This window comes from Oncorhynchus kisutch, linkage group LG13 (assembly GCF_002021735.2).
Source record: "Oncorhynchus kisutch isolate 150728-3 linkage group LG13, Okis_V2, whole genome shotgun sequence".
Classification (NCBI taxonomy): Eukaryota; Metazoa; Chordata; class Actinopteri; order Salmoniformes; family Salmonidae; genus Oncorhynchus; species Oncorhynchus kisutch.
The window spans coordinates 12,416,225-12,428,802 of NC_034186.2; the positions used below are offsets into that span (position 1 = coordinate 12,416,225).

General features: G+C 44.1%; 1 protein-coding gene across 2 annotated transcripts in view; it reads right to left on the minus strand.

Moving 5' to 3' along the window:
- The window catches only part of LOC109902868 (tyrosine-protein kinase receptor Tie-1), a 22,716-nt gene extending 20,834 nt beyond the window's left edge, over positions 1-1,882 (minus strand). For both annotated transcript variants that reach the window (XM_031785600.1, XM_031785599.1), the window contains exon 1: positions 1,595-1,882. In XM_031785600.1, the coding sequence (XP_031641460.1) occupies positions 1,595-1,637 (43 nt within the window). In that variant the 5' untranslated portion in view covers positions 1,638-1,882. The remainder of the gene's footprint in view (positions 1-1,594) is intronic.
- Positions 1,883-12,578: the final 10,696 nt, after the last annotated feature.

Sequence of the window (12,578 nt, forward strand, 5' to 3'; positions counted from 1 at the left end):
CTTCTGATAGGCTAATTGACATCATTTGAGCAATTGGAGGTGTACCTGTGGATGTATTTCAAGGCCAACCTTCAAACTCAGTTTGACATCATGGGAAAATCTAAAGGAATCAGCCAAGACCTCAGAAAAAAAAGTGCAGACCTCTACAAGTCTGTTTCATCCTTGGGAGCAATTTCCAAATTCCTGAAGGTACCACGTTCATTTGTACAAACAATAGTAGGCAAGTATAAACACCATGGGGCCACACAGCCGTCATACCCCTCAGGAAGGAGTCGCATTCTGTCTCCTAGAGATTAACGCACTTTGGTGCGAAAAGTGCAAATCAATCCCAGGGACCCTTTGAAGGGACCCCTGTGAAGACGCTGGAGGAAACAGGTACAAAAGCATCTTTATCCACAGTTTAACAAGTCCTATATCGACATAATCTGAAAGGCCACTCAGCAAGGAAGAAGCCACTGCTCCAAAGCTACCATATAAAAGACAGACTACGGTTTGCAACTGCACATGGGGACAAAGATCGTACTTTTTGGAGAAATGTCCTCTGGTCTGATGAAACAAAAATATAACTGTTTGGCCATAATGACCATCATTACGTTTGGAGTAAAAAAGGGGAGGCTTGCAAGCCGAAGAACACCATCCCAACCGTGAAGCACAGGGGTGGCAGCATCATGTTGTGGGGGTGCTTTGCTGCAGGAGGGACTGGTGCACTTCACAAAATAGATGGCTTCATGAGGAAGAAAAATTACATGGATATTGTGAAGCAACATCTCAAGACATCAGTCAGGAAGTTAAAGCTTGGTCCAAATGGGTTTTCCAAATGGACAATGACCCCAAGCATACTTCCAACAAAGTCAAGGTATTGGAGTGGCCATCACAAAGCCCTGACCTCATCCTATAGAACATTTGTGGGCAGCACTGAAAAAGCATGTAAAAGCAAGGAGGCCTACAAACCTGACTCAGTCACGCCAGCTCTGTCAGGAGGAATGGGCCAAAATTCACCCAATTTATTGTGGGAAGCTTATGGAAGGCTACCTGAAACGTTTGACCCAAGTTAAACCATTTAAAAGCAATGCTACCAAATTCTAATTGAGTGTATGTAAACTTCTGACCCACTGGGAATGTGATGAAAGAAATCAAAGAAATAAAAGCTGAAATAAATAATTCTCTCTACTATTATTCCAACATTTCACATTCTTAAAATAAAGTGGTGATCCTGACTGACCTAAAACAGGGAATATTTACTAGGATTAAATGTCAGGAATTGTGAAAAACTGAGTTTAAATGTATTTGGCTAAGGTGTATGAAAACTTCCGACACCTGTATATATATTTGTTATGGATTATTCATCCACCCCTGTTTCAGAATATACCATCTTCATAGTCATGGCATGCTTGGTTCAATAGCTATTGATAAGAGAATATCCACTGAATATCCCGTATAAAACCAATTTTACCTTGGTCAAAAAACAAGCAGGCATTGTACATTTGTGTGATCTTTGACTGTGTGTGAACGGGGTATTACTGTGTTTTTAGGATACAATTTATTTAGGGTTCAAAATTGAATGGATCGGAATAAGCTTGTCCCCTCCACTTACCTGACACAGGTATGAGGCACAACAAGTACAAGATATCAATCATAATTGTAATCCTCAAAACCGCAAATCACAAATGAGCAGTGGCTTCTCCAATCCAATTCTTCGGTTAAAAGCGGACACTTCTACATTCCTAGCGGCGGTCCCCAGCGTGCCAAAGAACCGCGCGTGTCTTTGCGCATTTCCATCAATTCCGATAACTGTTTTTAACAGTAAAGTAATCCTCGCAGTGATATCTCTTTCCCTATGAGTGTTCCAGATCATGTCACATTCTCCAGATCCAATCTGAGCGTTCTGACTCTGGGTGGGAGAGGAGAGGAAGGAAGAGCGTCACGAGGGGAAAGAGGTCGTTACTCTCCAAAAGCCTTGGTTCTGATTTCAGGAGTTGCAGAGTTTTGCATTAGTTTGTGGATTAGCCTACTTTCTACTTGTCATAGAATGTAAATTCGTTTTCCAATCTATTTCTATATTTCCACCAAATGTGTTGTTAGCCAAGTCAATAATTCACCTAGGCCTAAAAAATTGCATTTTGAAAAATGGTCCTGCAACAAATGTCATCATTGTTTTATGTATTTGCACAGTTTTGACGATGCCCAAGAATGGTTGGTTTTAATGCATTTAGATGTGCATGTGTTTTTTATTTCCCTTCAGACATATCTACATCTCTCTGCTCCAGGCTGGTCTCATAGACTAGACATAACATAGTAAACGAAAATCCGGGACACTCAAATTAGAATATGTTAGGTTTGGTATGGTTACATAAGACATAAGGTTACTTAAGGGAAAAACAATAGTAGGCTTGTTGGTTGGGGTGGATGGTTGGGCATATAACTAAAATGTTGCCTGTTTGAATCCAGCCTGGTCTCATAGACTAGACGTAACATAGTAAATGTAAGTCAGGGACAGTGAAATTAGTATATGTATACGTTTGGTATGGTTACATAAGACAAAAGGTTTCTTAACGCAAAAAACGAAAGTAAGGTGGTTGGTCAGGGTGGATGTATAACGCAAACCTCTAGCGACTCAAAGGATGTGTGTTTGAATCGCAACACAGAAAACTTCAGAATTGTATCTTTCCCTAAATGCTGACACTGCCTTTTGCATGGTAGTAATAGTAGGCCTATGCACACTGAGTTTTCTCTAGCTGCAGATCTGTTCTGAAAGGCCACAGTCAGATCTGTGTAATAATACTAGATGGGTAATGTAATAGCTGTGTTCTTTCCCCCCAGTAAGTTGGTTGTGATCCCTGCAGCTGGTGGTCATTTGGCCTCTCCTTCACTGTTCCAACCAGCCTGAGGAAATGATTATGAACAGTCTGCTTGTTGAGTCTCTGCTATTCTATCATTACAGCTGTAATCAGATGGATCATGTCCCGTGTTTCACTTTTTAATACTCATTTAGAGAAGTTTAAATATCACTCACTTCTCTTATTTCTGGACGGGCGGCCTTTGAAATGGTTGTCTTTACGTTTCCTGATGCCCTCAGATAACTGAAGTTGACTCAACGTCTTATTGTTCGAAACTTCCTGTTTTCGATAAGAGAGTTCAAGATTAGCTTAAAATGGAGTGTATTTCTGAGGGATTTCAGGGCTTGGTTCAGATAAATACAATTCTGATTTAATCTACAACTCATTTGTTACATTTGTCTTATGTGATTGCATGAAACTGCTCAAAATAGGTGAGGACACAATATTTCACTGTACCATTGAATAGCATAATCATAATACAAAAATTACAAAAATACTTTGATGAGGTGTCCAGAGCAGGAGACTATTGTTATGTCTCCAGGTCAGAATGTTTCCATTTTGATACAGGCCGAACGGAGGGCACTTCCCAGTGTTGGCTCAGGTTTGTTTTAGTCTGTGGTTCTATGACGGTGACCTCCCTGTCCCTGATACTGTAAATAGACCATCACCTTGAGAGGGCCTTCCTATTTCCTCTACACAGGGTCACAAACACTACACTCACACGACTGACTCATCACACATGACAATGAGGACAGAGACTCATCTTATCAGTCACACTGACTACACTTTCTGTCAGGGACACAAGAATTCCACACTTTTTTTGTTTGCATCAGTGCTGAGTTAATACAATTTCTTCCCAGAATGAATTACAAATAATTGCACAACTTTTTCTCAGAAGGAAATAGATCAAATCAGTTTCATACCAGTTTTTTGGAGGAGATCCAACTTGGCAGTGGTGCTAACGTTTTATTGTGTTCAAATACTCTCGCTGTTCTCAAAGATGGATGGAAGGTAGAGCACATGGACAGACAGATGCAGAAACAAACAGACATCTTGGTGGTTGCAGAGTGAGTGGACCCACAGGGGAAAAGACTGGATACTGTGTCGACATAGTCACTGTGGCTGCTGGGTGCAGCGAGGCGTCAAGAAGCCTGAGACAGGGTGTGTGTGCATGCATTTGAGCACATGAGTGCCTGCCTGTCCGCCGATGCATTTGTTTGTGTGTGTGTGTGTGTGTGTGTGTGTGTGTGTGTGTGTGTGTGTGTGTGTGTGTGTGTGTGTGTGTGTGTGTGTGTGTGTGTGTGTGTGTGTGTGTGTGTGTGTGTGTGTGTGTGTGTGTGTGTGTGTGTGTGTGTGTGTGGATATTGCAGGGTGGAGCTCAGGACGTGGCTCGATACTCCTCAGACATGGCTCATTGTCCAGAGAGCTATTTGTTGTCCTGAGGTAATTATGAGTGGTGTTTGTTGTCCTGAGGTAATTATGAGTGGTGTTTGTTGTCCTGAGGTAATTATGAGTGGTGTTTGTTGTCCTGAGGTAATTATGAGTGGTGTTTGTTGTCCTGAAGTAATTATGAGAGGTGTTTGTTGTCCTGAAGTAATTATGAGAGGTGTTTGTTGACTTGGTTTAGAGGACACCGCCAGACAAACCACCCCACCTCCCCTCGCTAGGGTCAAAACACAATATGTGTACCTCACACAAGGTCATCAGTGGGAGAGCAAACAATCAGAAGAGGTTTATGTATTGATGGTGTTTACATTGGATCACATCACATGATGATTGTTTTGTGTTATTGTGAATGTAAAGAGCAGTAGGATATGCTGACCACTGGCTTTCATTGTGTTGCATGTTGCACTGTAACTGTGTTACAGTGTTATTGCTTGAAGATAATCTGAATTGAAACACCAAACCTCAAAATCAAGCGGACAAATCTGGTCTGTGGGAAAATGTCAAACACTAGAGGTGAATTTACAGCTGCACACTCCCCTCCATGTTTTAGTACTTTTTGGACATTTTGTTGTGGTTTTAGACATGACGTTGTTGGATGTCGGGTATGGGCGGACTGGTCATCTAGCATTTCGGGCAAATGCCAGATGGTCTGGTCCATTTTTACTCTAGTGGGCACCTAATTATTATTATATATATCATTTTTGCAAAACGATTGTTATCTGGCTTATACTTGGGGCCTCAAGGAAAAACATGGGCCGGTATGGTGTGTTAGAAATGCCAGGACTGATTTCTGGTCCCAGTCCGTGCCTGGTGTGGAGTGGGGTGACGGTGGTGGGTGTTGGGAGTGGGCCTGGAAGTGAGACTTTGTGAGAAAGTTTGTATTAAATTCCCATTTCCACCCATTGTGTGAGGAGCTGGCAGAATTCCATAAACACTGACCCACTCCTGCAAGCTCATGCGAGCTGGGTTAGGGATGCAGTGTACACCTCTCTGGCCCCTTGAGACCCCCTACCCCCCTTCCCTCCTCCCCTGTCTGTGGAGGAACCACACCCATGGGACCCCAATCCAGACCCCTGGGGGTTCCAGGGAAACCAGTGATTACATTACAGAGGTGAGTGGAGTGGGTCAGAGGGCAATCAGTGTGATTATCTTATGTTAAACCCCCTTCGATGTGTAATATAATGTGTTAACTTCCCCAGAGATAATGAGGTAAAAACTATGGAAACATGTGTCTGCTCTCAGAGTCAGAACGCTGTCTGTCATCTGTATGGCTGAACAACAAGCCAAGAAGACTTCTAGTGGGGTGTGTGTATTATGTGTGTGTGCGTGCGTGCATACGTGCATATCTTTGTGTGTCCTGGTGCTTGGTGACAGCCAGGTCCAGACACTTGTCATCTTGCCCACCTTGTCACCATTCCCTACTCCAGGCGGTCAGTGGAATAAACCGCTCAGCAAATTCCACGCCTGCCACAGCTCTGTGTAATAATAAACAGCATCCACCCGGACGTCGCCATCATCAGAGATGAAAATGGTGCTGTGTTTAGAGTTAGTCAGATGGGACGACACTGAGTGAAGTGATGTGTGACAGTCAGCAGAGGGATATGAGGTCAGGTCAGCAAGTGCCGCTGGATTCTGGGAGGAGGATACAGGGTCATCATAAGAGGAAGTGCATAGTAGCTTGCTAGTATGTAGCACGTCAGCCTCAAGGCCTAAAATCATATGAATTAATTTATGTTGGCTACTATGAGCCCAGAAAACCCCACTTGCATGGTTGTAAACACATGTACACACACACACACACACACACACACACACACACACACACACACACACACACACACACACACACACACACACACACACACACACACACACACACACACACACACACACACCATGATCCTGTCAGTGTGACTCTAATACCTTAAAATAAAGTGCAATGATAAAACAGTTGACATTCAATTGAAACACTCCTCATGAATCACACAGCCATTGTATATATATTGTATTGTAATTGGCACTGTGCTATGTATAGGACCTAGATATTGTGTGTATGATGATATGTAAGCTATGTGTGATGTTTTAAATTGATGTATTTCAGTCCTTGACTAGTAAGGCTTTGTACTATGTATGATGTCATCAGAGTAGCTGATGCTTTTGCAGTGGCGGTTGGAGATGCTAATAAATACCAATAAATACCAGAATCAAGTGAAGTCCCCACGGAAAGAATGCTCTGCTGTGTTCCATCCTTCCCATTTCCTCTGTTCCTCAGCAGTCTTCTTCTCGCCACACAGATGTATTGAGCCCTGCAGATACACAGTTTGGCACGCTATCCTCTCTGGTACGGTCAGATACACAGCTTGGCACGCTATCCTCTCTGGTACGGTCAGATACACAGCTTGGCACGCTATCCTCTCTGGTACGGTCAGATACACAGCTTGGCACGCTATCCTCTCTGGTACGGTCAGATACACAGCTTGGCACGCTATCCTCTCTGGTACGGTCAGATACACAGCTTGGCACGCTATCCTCTCTGGTACGGTCAGATACACAGCTTGGCACGCTATCCTCTCTTGTACGGTCAGATACACAGCTTGGCACGCTATCCTCTCTGGTACGGTCAGATACAGCTTGGCACGCTATCCTCTCTGGTACGGTCAGATACACAGCTTGGCACGCTATCCTCTCTGGTACGGTCAGATACACAGCTTGGCACGCTATCCTCTCTGGTACGGTCAGATACACAGCTTGGCACGCTATCCTCTCTGGTACGGTCAGATACACAGCTTGGCACGCTATCCTCTCTGGTACGGTCAGATACACAGCTTGGCACGCTATCCTCTCTGGTACGGTCAGATACACAGCTTGGCACGCTATCCTCTCTGGTACGGTCAGATACACAGCTTGGCACGCTATCCTCTCTGGTACGGTCAGATACACAGCTTGGCACGCTATCCTCTCTGGTACGGTCAGATACACAGCTTGGCACGCTATCCTCTCTGGTACGGTCAGATACACAGCTTGGCACGCTATCCTCTCTGGTACGGTCAGATACACAGCTTGGCACGCTATCCTCTCTGGTACGGTCAGATACACAGCTTGGCACGCTATCCTCTCTGGTACGGTCATGGCTAGAAGGGCTCCTCCAGCTTTCGGTCAAATTAACGTCAGATTTTACTTTTCAGAGCAGGCTAGGAGAATTAACGTAGCAGGTTAGGAGAATTAACATAGCAGGTTAGGAGAATTAGGTTAGGAAAGGGGTTAGGGTTAGCTAAAATGCAAAAACAAAATGGACATTCATTTGACAAAAGCTGTATCCCTTCTATGGCCATCTGATACCCAAACCCAGTATTTCCCTGCTGTAGAAACACAATATGTATTCGTGCTTTTCTTCCACTTGATTTACTAGACAGCTTGTTAAACTTGTTTCAAATGCTTCCAATTAAGTAATTGGCAGTACATTTACTCCACAACCCATTGCCACCCACACATTAGTAATAATTGATACAATCAATCAATATGAAAGTGTATATCTTCAGTTCAGTGATCTCTAAAAGGACTGACACAGTGCAGTGGATTCATACTGGCTTCTCTCCATAATAAACCATTCTACACCCTCTCCATGTGTGTCAGTTGAGTGGAAATTGGCCCCCGACAATATTGGTCTATGTGTTTGAAACTGAGTGCCGTGTTTCCAGCCGTACCCTCATTCCCTTTGTCTGTCCTGATCTGGAAAGACAACATGGTCCTCATAAAGCCTGTGGCAGCCCCCAGCTGCTGCCCCGGTTGAGGGTGAGGCAGAGGGGGAGAATGGTTTGAGGGTAGGGCAGGGGAGATGATCGGATGAGAGTGAGGATGAGGAAGGGGAAGATGGGTAGCCATTGGTCCTGCACCAGCTCTCGAACAGGGTTGACCCATAGTTCCAGGGAAAAAGAGCACCAAACAGGGGCTTCCCTGTGGAGCAGGGCACAGAGTTCGGTTGTTCCTGCTGTACATACCTGAATCTACACAGACCATACACTCATGTCTGCATTGACAACAAAATGTCAGGAAAATACCAGGATAATAACCTCTCACTCAAACGTCAACAAAACAAAGGAGATTATCGAGGACTTCAGGAAACAGCAGAGGGAGCACCCCCCTATCCACATCGACGGGGACAGCAGTGGAGAAGGTGGAAAGTTTTAAGTTCCTCGGCGTACACATCACTGACAAACTGAAATGGTCCACCCACACAGACAGTGTGGTGAAGAAGGCACAACAGCGCCTCTTCAACCTCAGGAGGCTGATACACGCTCAAAAGCATGTACTTTCAGGAACAGGCACAAACTTTCAAAAACATGCAGACAAACACACACCACCCAAAACTCCCCTGTTGACATTATGGAAAATCAACAGATCAAACTATGAAAGTGGAGGTGCAAATAGAAAGACAACATTCAACAGTTTCAAAGATTTTACTGAGTTACAGTTCATATAAGGAAATCAGTCAATTTAAATAAATAAATTAGGCCCTAATCTACGGATTTCACGTGACTGGGCAGGGGTGCAGCCATTGATGGGCCTGGGAGGGTAAAGGTCCACTCACGTGGAAGCCAGGCCCAGCCATTTAGAATGAGTTTTAACCTACAAATGGGCTTTATTAAAGATGGAAATAGTCCTCAGCCCTCCCCTTCTGACAGTCCCGCAGGTGAAGAAGCCAGATGTGGAGGTCTTGGGTTGGCATGGTTACATGTGGTCTGAGGTTGTGAGGCCAGTTGGTCATACTGACAAATTCTCTAAAACGATGTTGTAGGTGGCTTATGGTAGAGAAATCAACATTCAATTCTCTACCAACAGCTCTGGTGGACATTCCTGCAGTCAACATACACAACATTTGAGAGAAATAAGCTTTTTGTGCGTGTGGAACATTTCTGGAATCTTTTATTTCACCTTACACGTTGCTTCTACCGTTGAAGTCCGAAGTTTACATACACCTTAGCCAAATACATTTAAACTCAGTTCTTCACAATTCCTGACATTTAATCCTAGTAAAAATTCCAGGTCTTAGGTCCGTCATGATCACCACTTGTCAGAATAATAGTAGAGAAATGTCAGAATAATAGTAGAGAGAATGATTTATTTCAGATTTGATTTCTTTCATCACATTCCCAGTGGGTCAGAAGTTTACATACATTCAATTAGTATTTGGTAGCATTGCCTTTAAATTGTTTAACTTGGGTCAAACGTTTCAGGTAGCCTTCCACAAGCTTCCCACAATAAGTTGGGTGAATTTTGGCCCATTCCTCCTGACAAAGCTGGTGTAACTGAGTCAGGTTTGTAGGCCTCCTTGCTCGCACACGCTTTTTCCGTTCTGCCCACAAATTTTCTATAGGATTGACAGTATATAAATATAGGAGGAACTGTATAGAAATATAGGAGAAGCTATGGTATATACTGTACATTTAGGAGGAGGTAGGGTATATACAACCGCCCAGAGAATAAGACAAAGACAGAGCTTGATTCTTTGGAAGAAAACACAGATGTATTAAAATGGGAGAGAAAAGCATGTCTGATGTTCCCACAAGGGAGGTGAAATGAGCAGCAAGCAAGTGAGAGTGAGAGAGACAAAACCATGAGCTCTGTTCGTCAGCTTGAGCACAGGAAGTAGTGCTGCTGGAGCTGATATGTGTTCAGGAAGTGGCTGGAGCGTGGGGCAGGAATCACCCAGCGTGCAGCCCAGTCAGGCAGAGGCAGCATGGAGCAAAGGCATAGACAGGAAAGCCTATGTGTCTCCTGTCTGCCTTCGGGGTGTTTGCTCAGCCCTCTGCCCACGGCCCAGGGAGCAGGGACTATACTTCCCATCAGCCAGTGGGGAAAGCAGCTGGAGCAGGGACTATGTAGTTCTCATCAGCCAGTGGGGGAAAACAGCTGGAGCTGTGGACGGTCGCCACCGACCCAGCATGGAGGGCTTCCAACCAAGCCAGCGATCTAAGGAGAGTGTGCTGTATTAATAGTGATGCGTGCTGATGCACAGACAGTCCTTGCTCTGGTATCTAATCTAATGTGCAGTTTTCTGCAGAAGCCTGTTTGATGTCCTGATATGCTTTGTGTTTTACTGTTTGACAAGCTACCTAGATGTGTATCATCAGGATGTATGAGGTAGCCCAGGTTCGATTCCCACCGGTTCGAGGGCACACCCCTAAAGTATACCCTTCTCCTTGTATATTTACAGTACATGAACACCTGCTGTGGGGTTTACTACAGGGATGCAGATACAGATCTCTTTTCCTATTGTGTAACTATGCAGAAGGGTGATTAAAGCTCTTTTATATCTGAGGGCCACCCAGTCCTATGAAGTGTGAGTCCACTCAATCCTATGTGTGGGTACTGTTGTGTCCCCCAATGCTTCCCAGTGGGTTTCTACTCTGCATCAGACTATTGTTATAGCCTGCTAGTTCACACACTGGGTGAAGAACCCAAGCCAAACACTGAAGTGATAGAAATCATTTATTAACACATCACTTGGACAAATCACTTTCCTCACAGAGCCCACAGTTTCTGGCGGTTTCCAACTCAAAAAGAAAGTGAATGTTCTTGCAATTGAATACAAAAGATCTAAATTTGTCTTTCCAAACTCCAGACTAGCTTTTGGATAATGAAGTCGAGCAATTGAAATGTAACAAAACTAGCAGTTATGACCTTAGGCACCTAAAATAAAGAAAATAAAGAACATTATGTGTCTTCACCTATTGTGTAATATGTGGGAGCCAATGTAATATCCTGACAGCACAACCTGGACGTAGCATGGTACATTTAAATCAGTCTCACTCCGTTTTGTTTGATATGTTACAAATTCCAATTTGCTCTGGCTAACGCTAACGTTAGCTAGGCAGCTAACGCTAACATTAGCTAGGCGGCTAACGTTAGCTAGGCTAGGAGATAAGGTTAGAGGAAGGGTTAGCTAACATGCTAGTAGGTGCAAAGTAGCTAAAAAGTATTAGCAAAGTTGCTAATTAGTTAAAATGCTGAAGTTGTCTGTGATGAGATTCAAACACGCAACCTTTGGGTTGCTGGACGTTTGCATTACACACCCACCAATCCACTGTGGCATACCAACCTCCTTTTGTTTTTGGCTTGTAACCATACCAACAGTAACATATCAAACTCATTTCAGTGTCCCGGATTTACTTTTACTATGTTACATCTAGTCTATGAGACCAGGCTGAACAGTGAAAAACAGAAGTCCCTTAATGACATTCTAAGTGCCAAAAAAAACCAGCCCAGACTGTCTGCTGGATTGTTTGTGTCCTAGCCTCTCCCTGTCCCCCTCTCCATTGTAATGTACTGTACTGTACACACGTGTTGTTATTTCCCCTGCTTTACAGAGGCAGTGAGGCCATCACAGCTGTCTTACAGAGGGAGCTTGACCACTGACCTCAACTGCCATACCACTGGGACAAACAGCATGAGTCCCTGGAGGTACGGGTGGGAAACCCCACGACTCCTTCACTGCTGAGTGGCCAGTTTGCAGGGTCATGTTCCTTAGCGCACACAGTAGCAAATTGTTTTGCAATAGAAGACAAAAGCAAGCATTTCTTATTAGACCAGTTCAGGTAGTCCCTCCGTTTGGCGCCTAATGACTATGACCCTGCTGTCCTGCCATCTGCCTCCCCTAACAAGCCGAGGCCTCTTAGGAACGTGCTAGAAGCACAAGAGGATTAGAGGCCTGGAGTGCATAGTGCAGGTTCGGCGCAGAGAGCAGGACAGGATGTGGCTCTATTGTTTTCTGGATCCCCCTCTTTTCCTTCCAGGGTTGCAGAAGGCCGCTCTCTCTCCCTCAAGGCCCGAACATCTTAAGTAAACAAAAAACGCTTCACATGTATCTTGTCTGTTTCCCTCTCTCAGATCCAGACGTTTTGAGAGATAGGGTGGTTTTACAAGAACAAAGCAAAATGTGTCTGTGGGGTGCGCTTTATTAAATGTGCAGTAGAGTCTGTGCTATATCATATCCTGACTGTGGATAGACTATGTTCGTGTAAAAGTAAGCTTATGTAATGTGTAAATGTGAATGTGTATTGACATGTAAATAACATGGGTTCTCAGCTGTGAACCCAGATAACAGGAACAGTGTTCTGTGTGATACTGACTACTATTGTGTATAAACATTCTGACATAAGGGAGGACAAAGCATGTCATTTTATAGCAACCACGTTGTTATTGAATTGACTATGGACTCTGATCAGGTCTGGTGTAGTACCATTGGATAAAGGCAAGGGAAAGTAGGAGGGAGAGGCGAGCACACCTATGTAGTTA